The sequence below is a fragment of the Schistocerca gregaria genome, chromosome 2 (genome assembly GCF_023897955.1).
Source record: "Schistocerca gregaria isolate iqSchGreg1 chromosome 2, iqSchGreg1.2, whole genome shotgun sequence".
Taxonomy (NCBI): domain Eukaryota; kingdom Metazoa; phylum Arthropoda; class Insecta; order Orthoptera; family Acrididae; genus Schistocerca; species Schistocerca gregaria.
The window spans coordinates 624,499,834-624,519,699 of NC_064921.1; the positions used below are offsets into that span (position 1 = coordinate 624,499,834).

The following is a 19,866-nucleotide window of genomic DNA, read 5'->3' on the forward strand; positions in this document are numbered from 1 at the left end:
CATATTCAAAGTGCAGCACATCATTCAGCAGCAAATGGCGTAGTTGAGCATTTATATCACCAATTAAAAGTATGCCTATGATGTAATGGATCACAAGATTGGACAGAAGCTCTACCAGTTGTCCTTCTGGATCTTCACGCTTCTATCAACAAAGATCTTAATGCCACAGAAAGAAACTGGTTTATGGTCAAAATGTTTGATTGCCTGGTGAATTCTTTGGCAACATGCCTAATGACTTTGTTGAGGCACCAGACTTTGTTCAAAAGCTATGTTCACACATTTGCCAACAAAGTCCAGTTGCAACCAGAGAGCAACATACTCTCCAACCTTTCACTTTCGCTGACCTCTGGAAATCTAATCAGGTTTTTGTCACACATGATGCTGTGCAAAAACCTCTGCAGCCATTGTGTGATGGACCATATACAGTCATTATATGAGATGTAAGACATTTAAGGTATCTCAACTATGAGTTCCATTAATTACTTTAAACCTGCTTTCTACACCTCTTGTGCTAGCATCTCAAACCGGACAAGCCACAGTGGATGCTGGACAAAATGTCCAACGAATCTACAGCAGACTTAGCAGAAGTCCCTCTCCCACCATCTGCCCTCATCTGATATGGATGTCACATCCGTTTTACTAGAAAATACCATTAGTACTGGGAGGGGGGGGGGGGGGGGGGGGGCTATTCATGAAGTGCTATGAAGACAAAATCATTGCAGCAAAATCTCTGACTCCTGTTTACTCTCTGTTCTCATATTTATTTTCCTTCATTTTTAATGTTCTCAAGTTATTCATGTTCTTTCATGTTTATGTACATTTAAGTATCATTAATAAAGTAGTTATGCTAAAACTTCAACCCTAGTTTCAAGGATTCAATACTCTAGTTAGCTCCATGACAAATTGGAAGCTTACTGGAAACAGGTTTTTATTCTACTAGCACACAGATAACTGTTCCTGTATGTTAAAAGTAAGTGCTCAAGCAGTATAAGATAAAACAGCAGCTATTCAGTGTAACTGAAGAAGCAGTAAATTTTTGTATTGTGTAGCTTCTAAAATTTACTTCGCTTCGTTAATGTATGTTGTAATGCAACAGATCAAAATCTCCTATCATATTACATGTTCCACCTGGTTACTAAATATCATGATATATAATTTTGTTATGTAAACATATAAGTATTGTCACACATAAATTTTAAACTTACACTAATCATTGTATAATGGCAAAGGAGTATAATCAGCCTACTGATGAAAGAAATTTACTGAAATCTTACAAGACGATGGAACTGGCTGTTCTTAATTCAAACAATTTTCAATTTACCAGTCTTCAGTATGTATTGGAATTTGCCATTAGAGGTAGTATTATTGTAGGCAAATGAAGTATAAATTTATTTTTGATGAAGAATTGCATATTGTAATAGTAATTGTTGAATAGATATACAGAATTTTACAAAGTTTAGAACAGAATAGTTTTGCAACTGACCAAACTGTTAGTTGAAAACATATTTATAGCTCTTCTTGACCTCATTGTCACATGTGAAATTATTTGTGTTAATCTCTTTTCATTACAGGTTATGTACAATGTAAATTGTAGTAATACAGATAATTGAATGCAATGTCAAAACTATATACAAGTGCTGCTGTTAGGCCAAACCACTCAGTTTTTTTATGGTTAAATAAAGAAAATTAAAGTATAAGGTGTGTTGGATTTCTATTTTTAAAAAAGTAAAAATAATGTGTTTATGTAACAATGCAGCATATTCCAAAAATAAACAAACCTAGGGCATGTTCAGTGAATAAGAATGATATGCAAACTTGATCACCAATCTGGGATACTTCCAATTCAACAAATATAAATCCATTAAAGAATTGTTTTCTGCCCCACAATTTGTTTTCGTTATTTGAAACTAACTTGTTTTCAGTATTTAGTATGTGGAATGGGGTACCAGAAGCATGATAGCAGAATAGTGACACAGCATAGAGATACAATTTCTACAGTGGTTATTAGTAAGCACATATACATAACACACATAAGCATTATGAGTGTGAAGAGTGTACCAACTCTCACTCCCTCATGGGGCAGCAGTCCCCGTTTACCCATTTACAGATTCAGAGCTGCCACAGAACAACTCCCCCCCCCTATTGTGGAGCCCATGAGGAGTGACTGCAACAGGGTGCCATCTGTCTAAAGTGATGTAGGCAGCTGTGTGACAGTGAATGTGATGGAATGCATGTCATAGTCAGCATGGTGCGCCTGGGGGTGTACAGCATGCCAAAAGAGCAACATCTGTGGTGTGACTAATGGGTTTCCACTGATAACATTAGCAGATAAGGAAGTAGTCTTGGCAGTGTCTTTAATTGTTGCTGGCTTGGCAGCAGCGTTTGAGGAGGGAGGCATGTTAGTGGTGTTGCCTTGCACTGCTGTGCCCACAGGAGGCAAGGAGGCATTGTGGGGCTGGCAGCAGTATAAGGTGTGGTGGTGACTGGTGAGTGTACCATCTGCTGAAAATAGGGGGTGAGTCATGCCGTGTAACTTCTGGCGAGTTTCCCAGGAGAAGGATGCATCCCAGATGCGTCAACATGGAAGGTCACATGGGATTTCTGAAGTTGTCACTTGTCATTATTTATCATGACTCCTTGAGAGGCCAGCTTATCAAACATGATTTGCAGGTGGTCATCATGGTCTTCGTCATTTTGCAAAAAAATTATGATATCATCAAGATAGGTGTAACAAAAAGGTAAATTGATCAGTATGCAATCAATAAACCTTTGCCATGCCTGCGCCATAATTTTTAGTCCATACAGAATGTCTGGTTCCATCGAGTTTTTGCCAACTTACAGTCATTTGCAGTGCAGCTGATGTGGGTATGACATCACTCAAACCAAGAGGCAGTGGTTTCTGACATTGCCAAGGCAAGGTCAAGAAGAATGTGTTATCGCAGTCCATAGTTGGTTTTGGTGCTAGGTGCGGGTGATGCAATTGCGAAGTACAGTTCTGGACCAGAAGCAAGTCAATTATGATGCCCAGAATTACTATTTGTGGCTGGGATAACAGAGATGTCATATCTCTCAGAGATCTTGCATTTAGTCGCTATGGTCGGAATAAGATTTCAAAAATCAGAATGCACAGGTACTGAAAGGTGATGTTAACCTTGAGCCCATGGTTCATTGTCAGATGAGAGACAAAACAGATAATGGACTGGTATGGTGCAGGCCAGTGTTGTTCAGCCATAACAGCACTGTGGAAGGTGTCCGTATGGTTCATGTCATTAATGCGAGTGTCATAATGTTCATAATCACTAGCACTGTAACACGCAATGTTTAGTCCTGTGCGATAGTTGAAGGCACTTAGATTAATATTTATTATGGAGGTGGGTGACCACTGTTTGTGACTATCTGCTCCAGTTTGCCTGAAATACCAGGAATAGATTCACTTGGTGTCAAATCTGGAATGTTTACCATGAAGTCACCCAGTAAAGTTGACACTCTTTGTGGCACAGTTTGCTGCTTCACATCAGTGGTGATGTGAGCTTGGTCCAAAGATGTGGCAAACAATGAAGACATTGTCACTATGTTGTTCAGCACTGTAGTATTGTCCAAGCCTTGCCTGATATTTAGCGATTTTGCACATTGTTTCTTCATAGAATTCAGAAGCACTTCTTCAGGGACAATGTTGACATTGACGAAGAAATGGTGAGGTTGTACCACTCGTAACGGCAGCATTCTCGATGGCATAATTTGCATGACAGCTTTTCTACTTACCAGTAAAATTGCAGTGCAAAGCTTATTGGGATCGCTACTGTGGAATGGGGCATTTGTGATAGTAGAATAATGACACAGCAAAGAGCTAAAACTTCGGCACTGTTTATCAGTAAACATATACACATAACACATGTAAGCGTTGAATCAGCATACAAAGAATATGAACTCCTGGTACCTTCCAGGGAAGTGAACCTCATTTGCAGTGCCAGAAACGTTATGCGGCTACAACTACAATGCAACATGTGAACTAAAATTTTAATTTATGTCTTATATGAGGATAGGAATGTTTCAGTACCTTGTTGAAAGGTGTAGTGTTACAGAGTCTATAATCAACATATTTGAGTTTATTAGGAGTAAACAGCTGAAGGAGGTTTACATTAATTTATGTTTTCTGTGTGGTATTATACTTATTTATTATTTATTTATGTACTAAAAGGCTGATAACATTTAATAGAAAATAGCTTTTAAAGAAAACTTCAATAAAAGGATTAATTTACCTTTCTCCTAAACTTTAAATATGAGAAAATGATTTCGATGTTATTTAAATTTAGGTTATACTGGTTTTCTTTTTGATTTGATCAAAGAATAGATACAGCAAAAATATAATATATTCATTTATTATTCTCTTATTAGATGGGTAGTACAAGAGGAATTTATAACTGTAAAATAATAATAGCAGATTTTTCACAGATTAAGTACCAGTAAAAGTAGTCATTATTTATGTCACAAACAACATGAACAGTTCATGGTACATAGTGTACAAAATCTATCACAAGGCCCAGTTCTTTATTAGAGACTAGCAGAGAAATGACCTTGAAGAGAGCTGTTAAATTTATAGTTAACTGGTCTTACCATGTTTAGAAGATATATATGGATTTATATGACTACGTGTTAGTTTGAAAACAAGATTAAGTTAGAAGAGTACGTGGAAATGAAGAGCTCAGTTACAGAGGGCCAAACTGTTGTGGTACAGGAAAATGTCAGTGCATTGAAGAGAAAGATGTTAGTTGGGAGTTTCATCTGCAAGGAAATGTAGGAAGTAGGGGGATGTTGAAAGGCAGGTGAATGTCCTTGAAGATGCTGCTTAGCTATAAACACAGCATGTTTCATTGTTGCAACATCATTAAAAATTTGTAATATGTAATAATTTCACATAAATTACAGGGAGAAGGAATTTCCAAGTACAAATTTTTATGAACTAATTCAAAAAGAAGAAAAATAAAGAAAAGAAAAAGGAAAAAATATGAACAGATGTTTTAATAGGAGGAAAAACATCAATGCTAAAGTAACTTGTTTTGTTAAGTGTCTGCAGTAGATTAACGTGTATTCTTAAAGATGGTGACAAAGATAAAAGGGGAAATTTTCGTAATTCTCATTTTTTGTCCATATAATCGCTACTTCATCAATTTTATGTATTTGGAACTTAGACGAAAACTAAAGCATATAAATAGGTCTTCTTTTGATATTCTTAGTTATTAATTTTCATATCCAGCAACTTGATGGGTTGAGAGGAGAGATGAGGGGAAGACAGGAACATTTTGTGACTAATAGAGACTTTTATAATGTGACTAACCATTTTAGTTGACTTGGAACAGCATATGTTGCTTTACTTCAAATTACTTACATTCATCATACCCTGCAGGTGATGGTGGTCAAACACTGAGTGAGTGACCTGAATTAATAGCCATGAAGTATTCCAAGTGTATACAATTCTTCCTTGTTTTTCCTATTAATATCTTTATTAGAAAAATAAAACTGATAAAACTTACATTCTTGGAATCTATCAGGTTCTTCAGTTTTCTTGGCTGGTTTTGCAATATCCCCTTCTTCCTTTGATTGGACTGTTGAAGTCGATTGTTTCCCATGCGCCATGAGAGACTGAAATTTTTCTATTTCCTTTGTTCTGTCCACTGTAAATGATTGTTTCATGCTTTTACTGATGCATTGTTTTCCATTAATATCATGAAGAAGAGCATTAAGAGATGTGATGCAAACCAAATTATACATTAACAGAGAGGAGCAGCCATTGCAGGTATTTCTGTAGACATGGTAAAAACAAATTACAGGTGCTGCTAATCTACTCACATTCATAATCATGGGAATTACTTTTACATTACTTTAGCAGCACCTTGCCTGATCTTTCCTCTGGTAGTACTAAGTATATATTGTTGGACAGCTTGTAAATTATATATGCAAACCTTCCTTATGAACTACTCCATCTGTTAGTGAAAACTATTAAAATCACTACATTAGTTCCTTAGATTAGCTTTCACACACAGCCAAAAAATGCAGCGGGAACTTTAATTCATTATAGTCATGCCAACTGGCATGAAACATTTATAATATGTATAGGCCTACACAAACCTTTCTCATAAATCAGTCTATTTATTAATGAAAACTGTGTCAAATTCAGTGTAGTAGTTCCTGACATTAGCAGTCACATGCTGTGATGTGATCAAGTCTGCTGTCTTATATCAATTCTATCAGTACAACTGGGTATTGGCAACAACAGTAGCAAAAATGTAGATAAATTAATTTTCAAATATGAGCAATGTAAATTTGATATCCTGCATTCATTTATTATGGATTAAATGATTTTGATAATAAGTAAATTGGAAAAGTAATTATGTAAATCTGAACTGCAACTTTTAAATTTTTTGTACATAAAATTTATAGTAACTGAATGAAGTAATTTGGTTATTAATAATATGAATGTTATTACTCTCTGTTTTGCTATTATGACTATTTGTGCAATAAACTGTGCTGTAATAACTACTGTAATAAATGTATTGTTGGTTGATATTTATGTTTGTGCAATGCTTGGTGTAAGCACAGTTGGCAGTTGCTGTATGTAGTATGTGTCAGATGGCGGTAGCGGGCTGTGATTATTTTCTGTAATATAATTGTTGTGAAGACAAAATGTATTGTGACTGAGAAGATTATTGTGAAAGCAAAAAAATACACAACAGAGAAGCTCAAAAGAAATTTATGTCATTCAGTGACCAATGCTACCTGCATGATCCACTTTACAGTGATTACAAACTCTTTATACCTGAAAAAACTGAGCCAAACTCATCACCCAGAAAAAGATAATGGAGCTATCACACACTGAAATAAATGTTAGATTAGGAAAATTTAAACTGAACAAGTCATCTTATAAAAATGCATTCAGATGACACAAATCTGAAAATGGGAGATATGCCACTGAAATTTGAATTTTGTCCAGAGCAGTGTTACAAATCAATAGAAAAATGCAGCAGGAAACTTTAATACATCATAGTTCAGCCAATTTGCATGAAAAATTTATAAATGGTGTAAACAAACCTTATTAATTATTCAGTCTGTTTCTTAGTGAAAACTGTGTCAAAATCCCTACTGTAGTTCCTGGGATAAGCCTTCATACAAAGACAGAAAAATGTGGTGAGGGACTCCTTGTGCCTTCTTTTTATTACTCACATGCTGTTGTTATCTAATACCTCAGGTGAAGCAAGCAAATGGTTTGTAAACCATAATGAAGCAATACATATGTTTATGTAATTTTCTTTTTGTAAGATTAAAGTTAAAATGAAAAAGGCTGTTTGCATATTTTAAACTAAATTACTGTAAACCTTCTAAGTAGAAAGCTCATGGTTCATAAAACTTCGGCATTTCGTCCATAATTTCAATGGAGCCAGAAATGCTTCTGGCTCTTCTGAGTTTTACGAACTTTCAGGTTGGGCATCAGGGAATGACCATGAAAAGTCGATATGGTAGAAGCTTCACATGACCATCAAAGATAATACTTGTCAAAGATAGATTTAACTATTGAATTATCATCTGTCAAGAATAAAATTTAGCTACGGATTCCGTTTATCTGTCTGACTCAACATCTGCTGTATTTTGTTCTACATGTGAAAATAATTAATTGTTGGCAGTATCGTGTTCTCTGATGAAACTGGCAGAAGACTTTGAAAACTTATAAGAAAAACACTTCAATGATATAAAAGGATAATTTTTGTACCAAAAAGGAAACAAATCAAGCTACTCAAAGTTCAGAGCAGGTAAACTACTAACTGCAAAATCACAAGGGACACACCACACTATATGCTCCACAACTGATACCTGGCCTTTGACGACAGTTTGATGATGGAAATTGTAATATAACTGTCTTAGAGAGATTATAATATACTACATAATGCAAATCTAATGGAATTTATTTTGTGTTGATTTCAGTTCTTATAACAAATAAAGTTCAAGATATAAACATAGGCTTCCGCGGCCATTGTCACATTCAATAAAAATTTTCTGGGATTGTGACCACATTGTCAATATATGTAAAACTGTTGCAACAGGGACTGAAACATCAGTAGTTTTATATATATTGACAATGCAGTCTCATTGGTTGACTATGTGGTCACAATCCCAGAAAAAATTTATTGCAGAAAGTTCAAAATAGTTACTCAAAAATAAATGATACTAACTCTTTTGATAACTTATGATAAACTTTTAAGAAAAGACATTGGAAAAATGTATATGTAAAAATGTAAAGAATGTTGTATAAACCCTGTGAAAATGTTAATATTAAATTTGGAATGGATTTATATGTTAATTATCAATATGAAAACCAAAGTTTCAAATGTACACACCTTTTTGTAATTCATTAGTTATTATGGACGTTCACAAAAAGCTATAATTTTGAACATTAATACAGAAATCAAGTCATGCAAAAACGCTGCAAAACAAAAGTAAAACACTACAACACAGTGGTACAACCAGAATGTTTATATGGATCTTAATGCCTAATGACGAACTATTATGTTTAACTGATTCTTTTGTTTAAATTTGTGTCTTTTTGGTAAGCTGCACTTTGAGCATGAACTCATAGTTATTGGATATTTGATCTGATACACTCATTCTCACATTTTATGTTCACTGAAGCCAACCTCACGTATGCTCAATGGTAACTTTTGTGGAATTGACCTTTAGTGTCATGCTGTCATGCTTACAGGCCAAAAGTAATTTTGTAACAATTGTATTTCGTTTATCTAGTCATTTCAGAACTCAGTTTATTATACTGATTCAAATTCTGTCATTCATTTCATTTCAACTTTAGCAAGTATGCATATGCCTCTGTGATGATGCAGCTGTTCCTAATCAATACTTGAACATAAAAAATAAACAGTTCTCAATTTGTAATTCCAGAATACCTTTAGGAGGAAGAAGTGAAATTAGCTGTTTGTTAGTATTTATAGAAGGAATACGTGCAAATGTTAGTAACATTTTCCAACTAATAATCTTCATGATATAAGCAGCTTTATAAAAAACACTATTGTCAAACATATTTTATGAATTTCAGCACTGGGAGCTAAAAGCTTCTTTTATGCTGCAATGTGAGTAGAGCATTTCACACATTTTCAGTTTAAGAACCGATAGTGGTGCAAAGAGGTGTCCTACTGTCACGCGCCTAAATTTTTAACTCTCTCTCAGAAAAGATAAGATACTTAGGAGACAAAGAATCTCTATTTAAAGCTTAAGTAAAGAAATATTTGTTAGAAATGATCTACTGGTTATGGAAGAGTTTTATTCATAAAATGAGGACTTTAATTAAGAAAGAAGTAAATAATTACCTATATTAATCTGTAATAGACAATTTACTTTATTTATTAGCAGAGGGTTCTGTTCTACAGGTGTGCAACACCTTTATTTTTTATGATGAACTACTTGGAATAATTATCCTGTAAAATCTTCTGTACATAGTTCTTCAGGTAATCCCTTGTGGATATATATTCTTACTTTTCAGGATTATAACATATAAAATTATAGTACTACTTAAAACAAGGGAGGAACAACCACTCACATACAGCAGGTCAATATGTGGAACACAGAAATATTAACAGAAAACAGCATTCATCCAAGCTTTCGAGCACTAGTTATTTTTCAAGCAACAGTATACACATTCACATTCACATTAACATAACACATGGACAACCAAACACATCTTGTGACCAAGTCTAGTTCAATTATTGATATTTCATTATTGAAAGCAGTTCCCTGAGCTGATGAATGTGGCAATGGGGTGGGGAAGGATGCAAGGAGGTGATAAAGTAAAAGGCAGATCTTTGGATAGAAGACTTTGTGGTCAGACAACAAGACGAGAAAAGTACAGAAGGTACAATGTATGCAGGAAGACTGCTGGGGGGGGGGGGGGGGGGGGCGTCAAACCCTAACAGAGGGAAGGAGGAGAGGAGAGAAAAGTGAAGATGAAGAGGGAGATAGGGAGGAGGAGAGAAGGGAAATGGCTTGAAAAAGGAGAGGGGGTGCGGAGAGGGAGGATGCCCACATGGAGAGTGCAAGAGTGTGTGTGTGGGGGGGGGAGTGTGGTCGGAGGACTCAGTGCATGACCTGGATGGAGAAGGAGTAATGTGGACAGAAGACAGAAGGGAAAGGGCAGTGGCAGTGGGAACATGTTATCAGAACATGTTATCAGAGGTTTTGGTCAGTTGGATTGTAAGAGTGCAGGATGTGTTGGATAGGCAGTTCCCAGTTCTGGAGCATTTTTATATTTGTCATAAATTTTGTTTTTTTCTACAGGTATTCTTAAACCTGCTTTGTTGGCTATTTCTTCTAATAGATTGATTTGTATTCCAGCTTTTGTTAGGTTTTCAGAAGTAATGCCACAATCATCCGCAAATGCTAAACAGTGCATTATATACCTTTGTTTTTAGTTCCCAGTCTGATTGGTGATAGCTTCTGTTCTTTTAGTTTTTGTTTCCATTCTCTTACTATTTTCTCTAGTACACAGTTAAAGAGGAGTGGAGACAGGCCATCACCTTGCCTTATATCTGTGTTTATGTTGAATACCTTTGATATTACACCTCAAAACTTTACTTTTGATTTGGTGTCTGTGAGCATTTCACGAATAAGGTTTGCTAATTTAGATTTGATGCCAAATTCTCCGATCACTTTATCTATTATTCCTATCAACCGAGTCAAATGCTTTTTAAAATCTACAAATGTTACAACTATATCTTTGGAGTTTGCAAGTCTGTGATGAAATATGGACTTTATGTTGAAAATCAGCTCTGAGCAAGATCTGTCCTTTCTAAATCCACTTTGATATTCGCCTAAATGGCTATCAAGTGTTGCTTCTACCTTGTTTAGTAGTATTGTTGAAAATATTTTATAACCCTCTGGCAACAAAGATATAACTCTGTAGTTATTTACATTTTTCTTATCACCTATCTTGTGCAAGGGATGGATGAGAGCCACTTTTCAGTCTTAAGGTATCTCTTTAGTTCTCCATATTTCTTCAAACATGAGCTGAAGGTTAGTTATAATTTTTGGTTGAGACCATTTAATAATTTCATCTGTAATAGAGTCTTCTCCAATGGCTTTGTTGCTTTTTGGAGTACTTATTTCTTTTTTAATTTCTTCAGCTGTATGTGGTGGATAGCCTTCTGTATTTTCATGGACATTTTATTTTATTTTATTTACTCTTCATAATTGCAGCCTATTCTCTCGAAAGCTAAAACATACCATACAGAGTACATTTCCTTGGATAGTAATAAATTTATATTCTTTTCTTTTTTCTTCTTTTAGTGTTCAACCCTGAGGTTGGTTTGCAGCAGAGCGCCATTCCTCTCTTCTGTCTGCTTTCCTCTTCATTTCCACATATGTGTTACATCCAACGTCATTCATGATCTGTTGCATGTATGATATCCTTGGTCGCCCCCGTCGATTCCTTCCCTCAATAACTCCTTCTGCTATTGTTCCAATGATATTGTTGTGTCGTAGGATGTGCCCTACAAGTTTGTCTCTTCTTGTTTGGATGTGCCTCCACAGAGATCTGGTTTCCTGTACTCTTCTAAGCACCTCTTCATTTGTTACTTTGTCTGTCCAGCTGATCTTCATCATCCTTCTATAGCACCACATCTCCAGGGCCTCTAGCCGTCTTCTCTCTGCTCTTCCAACTGTCCAAGTTTCACATCCATATAGGGCCACACTCCAAACGAAACCTTTCATGATGCGTTTCCTTATTTTCAGACTGATGTTGTTGCTGGTGAGTAAGTTCCTTCTCCGATTAAATGCAATTTTGGCCTTTTGTATTCTGGTTGCAATTTCTTTCCGGCTTCTACCATCCCTTGTGATTTTGCTTCCCAGGTAAGTAAATTCCTGTATCACTTCCAGCTCCTCTCTTCCAATTCTAATTCTCGGAGGTTCATATTCTGCTCCTGTACTGCATACCATCACTTTAGTCTTTTTCTTGTTTATTCTCATTCCATACTGATTGTATAGAATTTTTTCCGTTGTTCTGAGGACTTCCTCTAGATCTTCTTCTGTCTCCGTGACTATAGCAGTATCATCTGCATAACGTACCATGTCTATCTTCTGCCCATTAATTTTGATCCCCACCTCAGTAGTTTCTCGAACTTGGTCTATAGCTTCCTGGATGTAAGCATTGAATATAAGAGGAGAGAGAGCACATCCTTGTCTTACCCCTTTTCTAATATTTGCTTGTTGTTCCTGGTGACAGTTCCTAATCACTGCCACCTCATTCTTATAGAAACTGAGTATCACGCGGATGTCTTTGTACTTTATTCCAATTTTCCTCAGCACTCTGAACATCTCTTGCCAGATAACGTTATCAAATGCCTTTTCCATGTCTATAAAGGCAATATAAGTTGGTTTATTTTTCTGTAATTGCTTTTCGATAATGAGTCTTAGTGCCAGAATCGCCTCTCTTGTTCCCAATCCCCTTCTGAAACCAAACTGATCTTCACTCAGCATATCCTCCACCTTCTCTTCAATTCTCTTCAGAACTATTTTTATGAGAATTTTTGATGCATGTGATATTAGGCTAAGAGTTCGGTGCTGTTCACATTTTGTAGCTGCTGCCTTCTTTGGTATAGGAACAATGATACATTTCTGGAAGTCTGTCGGTATCTCTCCTGTGTTATAGATGGACCTAATAAGTTTAAGCAGCATCATTTTCATGCCGTCACCAGCATTCTTTATTAGTTCTGCAGGGATGTCATCAATACCCGTTGCTTTGTTGTCCTGTAGTTCTTTTAGAGCTCTGTCAAATTCTTCTTGCAGAATGTCATCTCCCTTGTCATCTTCGTCTACTTCCTCTTCTCTTCCTATTACTTCCTCCGAAAGAAGTGTTCCAGCATACAACTCCTCTATGTATTCTTTCCATCTCTTCAGCATGTCTTCACCAAACAGCATTTTCCCCTCTTTATTTTCTATTGTGCCTGAGAGTACTGTTTTACGTTTGTTAAAAAAAAATTGATTTGCTGTTCTGTAGGCTAAATCAGTTCTTCCGTTTTGCATATTTTCTTCTACTTTCCTGCACATTTCTCCAAGAAAATTTTCTTTTGCTTTCCTAGCTTCTCTATTAACTAAATTCCTTAGTCTTCTGTATTCAGCTTTTCCTTGTTCCTCAGTTGCATTTTTGTATAATCTTCTGTTTTCTATAAGCTCAATAATATCTGCTGTAATCCATTTCCTCTTGTTTTTGGGTTCAGTTCTTCCAACTATCTTTTCTGCTGCTTTGTATATACCAGATTTAATCTGATTCCAGTCTTCATTTACTCCACCATGTTGAAAATTTTTAATTAGGTTGTCTGTTTCATGAGCATAGTGCTTTGCCAGTCCCTCAGTTTTCAGTTTTTCTAGTTCCCATTTAAGTTTTACTGGCTTCTTCTTCAAACGTTTGAATCTCAGTGAACTTTTCATCATGACCAGGTTATGATCACTGCCTATGTCTGCAGATGGATAGCTCCTGCAATCTTTTATCTGGTTCCTAAAACGTGCTTTCACTAGAATGTAGTCAATCTGTTGTCTCCTCAGGTCTCCAGGGGCCTTCCATGTATATCTTCTTCGTTTGTGGTGTTGGAAAAGTGTGTTTGCAACAACTAATTGGTGCTTTGAGCAGAACTCGATCAGTCGATCACCTCTTTCATTTCTTCTTCCAAGTCCATATTTGCCAACAATTCCTTCCTCCGGGTCTTCACCCACAATCGCGTTCCAGTCCCCCATGGCAATCAGGTTTTCATCTCCCTTAACATTTCTCATCGCATCACTTATTTCTTCGTATATTTCGTCAATGACTGCATCTTCTTCTTTGGATGTTGGCATGTATATTTGTATTATTACAGTGTCCTTTGGTTTAGTTTCAAGTTTGACTAGTATTATTCGAGAGCTATATTGCACATATCCCTTGACACGTGAGCCATAGTTTTTCCTCAAAATTATTCCAACTCCTCCCATTCCCGGTCTATCTTGGTCAGTTCCGGTGTGAATGACTCTGTATTCTCCAGACCAGAAATCACCTGGTTGGGGCCATCTCATCTCCGATATGCCCAGGATATCGATTTCCAGTCGCTCCATTTCAAGTTTTACATTTTCTAGCTTGCTACACTGAAGCAGTGTTCTCACATTCCAAGTGGCTATGTTAAAATTGGGATTCATTTCCTTCACGTTGTCTATATCTTTTGCAGTCCCCACCCGGAGATCCGATTGGGGGACTATTTTATCTCCGGAAAATTTTACAGAAGATACTGACATGGTTTACTGCTGATGCTTGGGATAACCGTAGTTCTTTAATGTGGTGGTTTCCCGTTGCCTTCCACATCCTATGCCGTTGACCATCAGCTGGTTCTTCCGCCTTTGGAAATGATTTCTCATTTCCAGGGCAAGAGGGTGCCCTGTCCAGCAGATGCTGGGATGATGACTTATCCCGGTCATCCTTCGGTCCCTGTCTACGTTAGCCATCATATGAAGTGATGTTGCCCACTCTCTACTGCTTAGAGGTGTAGATCAGGAGTTTCCCTTCATCGGGTCTAGGACCTTAATGGCATTTCCTAGTCCCCTCCAGTACTTTAGAGAGACTACTTATTCTTGATACTTAATTTTTTGAGTACTACAATTACTTCTACTAATATAAAACTACAATAAAACCCTTAACCAGTTACCAAGCTACTAATGCCCTATGAATCTGGTCTCTATTTGTTCATTTATTTAGATGGTTTTTTTCTACTAATGGATCTGCACTCCTTATACCCCAGTAAACAGCCATTTTCTGCTGGATTCCTTTGGCATCTGACAGCACATCAGCAACGTTTCCACCATAGCAGTCAATTCCACCCATCACTGTTATATCTTAAAGTCCACATTTTCACAATCACTTGCAATAATGAACTGTATGTTCTTGGAAAACTATTTCATTCAGAGATCACCAACTACAGTTACCTTCACTCTATCTGCAGAGTATGGTATTTAGCCTGAATGACAGCATGCTGACTATGGTTGAATCCCTCATGAAGTTTTCCTTGGTCTTCCTGAATGCTGTGGTTACAGTATCGTCCAAGATTTAGACTCATTCTTAGAGCTGGGATCCACCATACTTAATACCTGGCATACATCACCTGACACATCTCCATAGATTGCACAGACCCACAATGTGTGTTCTGATGTACCCACACTGCCATAGGCACAGCTATCATTAATCTGTCTTTTGATTTTGCTTAAATACATTGTATACCAGCCATGGCCAATCAGATAATGTATCAATGCAATCAATGGGTTAAGAAATCTCATTTTTAATCTCTTCCTGATGTTAAGGAGAAATTTGTATGTTCTCCTGTCTCCACCTGACATGTCCCATTCAGTTTTCCATGGTTGTAATAAGTGATCTTTTATTATCTTTCTCGAATTGGCCTTTTGTACTTCCATTTGATTGCCTTTCCTTAATCAGTAAAAAGCTCCCCTTTTCATAATTTGCAAGTCTAGTGAGCATATTCCTAGAATTATTAACAAAGCTTCAATTGGGGATAGTGCAATAGGTGACCGTTAATCTTCGAAGGACTCCTCATTGAGCTCTTCTCACTAATGAGGCTGGTTTCACTAGCTGCAATCTATGGGCACAAACACTCCATATTCTATGATGGATGTTAACGTAGATTGGTGGTATATTCTGATTGTTTCCAAGGGAAGCTGAAATTCTCTATTTGCAATGGTTATAATTTTAGTCATCATATATGTACATTTTGTGCCTGCTTCTTCTATATGATGTGCAAAGTTATGCTGTTTGTCCAAAAATACTCCCAGATGTCTTACTACTGCTTTTCTCCTAATCATTACATCATTTAATTTTGTTTTAGAGTTTCTAACTAGATTCCATTTCAGCAGGAGGTATGTTGTTTTGTGAGGTGTCAGTGACAATTTAACACTTCAACACCAGCCCTCAAGTTCGTGGAGCAATGCATTACATGTCTTCTACAATTCTTTTGGAGTCACCACTTTACAAAGAATAGCACATCATCAGCAAAGGCTACCAGTCTGCTTAAGTTAAAGTTGTTATGTAACTTATGCAGTATGGGCTGCAGTGCTCCATCCCAAAACTTTGGATGACACACTGATCCCTGCAGATACCCTTTTGTTATTGTCTTCATTATACAGCATTTAACAAAGCCATAACAATGACAAAAATGTCACAGTACTGTTCAGAAAATGTAATCTGGTGTAAATGCTAATGGGAAGGGAGAGTTGCATCTGGTTTCAATGTATTTTCAATTTATTGATGAGGTTGACGTGTATCTCGTAAGACTAAAGTAATTTAATCACCTAGGACAAACTAAGCCTCTTGTGTTCTCCATTGATGGAAATGCGAAGTTAGTTGGTACTCTGGCATGATGGAAGGGTCAGAGCAAGCTCAAATATTGAAGTCACTTTAGCAAATATGGCAGTGGCATGCTATGTGAAAGGCTGGAAGGTTGAGAGTGGAATGAAATCAAGTTTCCACAATATCATACACTATACTGTCACTGGAAGGGAAATCCAATATGTCACAGAAAAAAGTGAACATGAGGTCCAAATACAACATCAAGGACACTAACTTGGACGAACCAAGAAGGGTGTTTCAGTGTCCACGAAGTCCAACACTGGATGATAATGTAGATGTGAAAAAGTAAGAATGGACAGTGGGAATACATAGAGCAATGGAGGTACTGATACCTGACAACAAAGGTGATTCTAAAGGAGTAACTTGCATCTGAACTGAGGCTACAGAAATTATGCCAGAGCAGCATGACCTAAGAAGAAAGAATCTGAAGGCTGCAGAGATACAAATATGTTAAACAAAGTATTAAGGACTAGTTATGGAAAATGAAAATGGAATGATGGAAGCTATTTGTGGGGGCAAACTTAGAAACCAATCCCTGAAGTGTACCATATATAAAACACTGTGAGAAAATATGATCACCAACAGTCTTATCCATGCTCAGGAGGAATGATGGGATGGTAACGGAAAGTTGGGAACAGTCAGCTGCCCTGCTAATGGAATCACTACAAGAAGAAATTAGGCAAAAAATTTAAGACTGAAAAAGAGAAGATCTCCAGGACTGGAAGGGGTCCCTGCTGAAGTACTACTTGTATTATATGCCCAGTCATATAGTTACTTGCGTGAACTTTACAATGAGTGTCTCTTGAAAGGTTGTGTAGGGATTGCAGAGGATACTGTATAGGTTCAGTGGGCATAGGATACCACTGCGGGAGGAGTGGGAAGGATAAAGGGTAGGACATTCATCATTCTAGCGCAAGATGAGAGGTAGTCGAAACCATGGTGGAGAATGTAATTCAGTTGCTCCAGTCCCAGCTGAAACTGAGTGATGAAGGGGATACTCCTCTGTGGCCAGATGGTGTGACTTTGGAGATGGTCGGCGACTGGAGAGATAAGGCATGCGTGACCTGTTTCTGTACAAGGTTGGGAGGCTAATTACAGCCTGTAAAGGCCTCAGTGAATCCCTTGATATATTTTGAGAGGGACTTCTCATCATCAAAGATGTGATGGCTAGGCTGTATGGAAGGTACTTCTTGATATAGAATGGGTGGCAGTTTATCTTGTAAGGAAGGGTCCTTTCACCATGAAAGGACAGGGTGAAGCAAATGTGGCAGAAGATGTTGATATTCTGGAAGAGTGTGGGTAGGGTATTCTCACCCTCAATCCAGAACACAAAGATGTCATCAACAAGTCTGAACCAGGTGAGCAGTTTGCGATTCTGGGTGGGTAGGAAGGGTTCGCATAGATGGCTCATGAATAGGTTGGCATAGGATGGTGCCGTGCGGGTTCCCATTGACATACCCTGGATTTGTTTATGGTTGATGCTTTCAAAGGAGAAGTAATCGTGGGTGAGGATATAGTTGGTAATGGTGACCAGGAAGGAGATTGTGAGTTTGAAATCTGTCACGTGTTGGGAAAGGTAGTGTTCAATAGTAGCAAGGTCATGGGCATTAGTGATGTTAGTGTGAAGGCAGGTGGCATTAATAGTGATGAGCAGAGCGTAGTGTGGTAGATGAACAGAAACTGTGGAGGGTTGGTGAGGGAAATGGTTGGTATGTTTTATGTAGGGAGATAGGTTTCAGGTAATCTCATATGAGATCCACCCTTCATGAAATCCTCCCCACTCCACCAAGAGTGTCTTTCCGCCATCCACCTAACCTTCGTAACCTCTTGGTTCATCCGTATGAAATCCCCAAACCACCTTCTCTACCCTCTGGCTCCTACCCTAGTAACCGCCCCTGGTGTAAAACCTGTCCCATGCGCCCTCCCACCACCACCTACTCCAGTCCTGTAAGCCGGAAGGTGTACACGATCAAAGGCAGAGCCACGTGTGATAGCACCCACATGATTTACCAACTGACCTGCCTACACTGGCATGCCATATGTATGGATGGATATGTGTGTGTGTGTGTGTGTGTGTGTGTGTGTGTGTGTGTGTGTGTGCACAAGTATATACCTATCCTTTTTGCCCCCTAAGGTAAGTCTTTCCGCTCCCGGGATTGGAATGACTCCTTACCCTCTCCCTTAAAACCCACATCCTTTTGTCTTTCCCTCACCTTCCCTCTTTCCTGAAGAAGCAACCGTTGGTTGCGAAAGCTAGAAGTTTTGTGTGTGTGTTTGTGTGTTATTTTATTGTGCCTGTCTACCGGCGCTTTCCCGCTTGGTAAGTCTTGGAATCTTTGTGAAAATATGAAACCTAGAAAATTGGGGAATATTGACAACGTTTCTTCTTACATTTATATGAAGCTACATTTGTACTATATGACAGGTCACAAGTGTGAGAAAACCTGTTGACATAATGAAAAGTTACAAAAATCTCTTTCTTGACTATTAGTTCATTTCTATGCAACCATGTGCTGCGTATTTTACCATGATATTTTTGTATGTGACCTATCAGTAACTATTGTACTCTTCATTAATTTGCGCATCCATATCCAATGATAGGTATGCTATAAAAGCATATTGTATGTACAAATTCATACCAGTACTCCTTCAGTTACACAGATTGTAACATATTTTCATAAAAAAACAACTTAATGTATAAGACCACTCATGCTCCTAAATTAAGGATAATTGTAGAATGTGGTGCCACACAATGTCGCACTACACAAAACTGGCACTAATAGCATAGCATGTACTGTGTTCTTGACAGCAGGCTTTACGGGCTCTCCTGTGACCAGGGGTCAGTGGAATGCACCTTGCAGATCTCTGGGTGAATAAACCATGTCTTTTCAGTCGTCTGTAGACTGTGTGTCTGGAGACAACTGTCCCAGTGGCTGCGATAACGTCCTGAGCAAGGCCACCTGCAGTACTCCTTGTCTGTCTGTGGGCACTGATGGTGAGATATCAGTATTCTTGTGGTGTTGTACACTGTGGATGTCCTGTACTGTGCACCTGGACACATTTCCTGTCTGCTGGAATCATTTCCATAATCCTGAGATCACATTTTGTGGCACATGGAGGGGCCGTGCTATAACCTGCTGGGTTTGACCAGCCTCCAGTTGCCCTAGTGTTCTACCACTCATAACGTCATCAATATGGGTTCTTTGATCAATTTTCAACACACAGTCACCATTAGCAAGTCTGAAATTGTCTGCACACTTACTCATTGCACCGTACTCTGACATGCACCAACACGCCTTTGCGTATGTGGACTGCTGCCAGCACCACCATGCGATGACCGCAGGTCAAATGCACCGCATGGTTATACCCCAAGGTGATTAAAACCCGCAAACTGCCCACCAGAGTGTTGTTTCACCATGTATCAACATTATCCTTCATTT

The 19,866-nt window shown here is 37.8% G+C and overlaps 1 protein-coding gene across 1 annotated transcript in view; it reads right to left on the reverse strand.

Annotated features, from left to right (window-relative positions):
* LOC126334631 (UPF0193 protein EVG1) overlaps positions 1 to 19,866 on the reverse strand; it is a 113,913-nt gene that overhangs the window by 34,212 nt on the left and 59,835 nt on the right. The window contains exon 3 of the mRNA XM_049997066.1: positions 5,532 to 5,672. Coding sequence (XP_049853023.1) covers positions 5,532 to 5,672 — 141 coding nt within the window. The remainder of the gene's footprint in view (positions 1 to 5,531; positions 5,673 to 19,866) is intronic.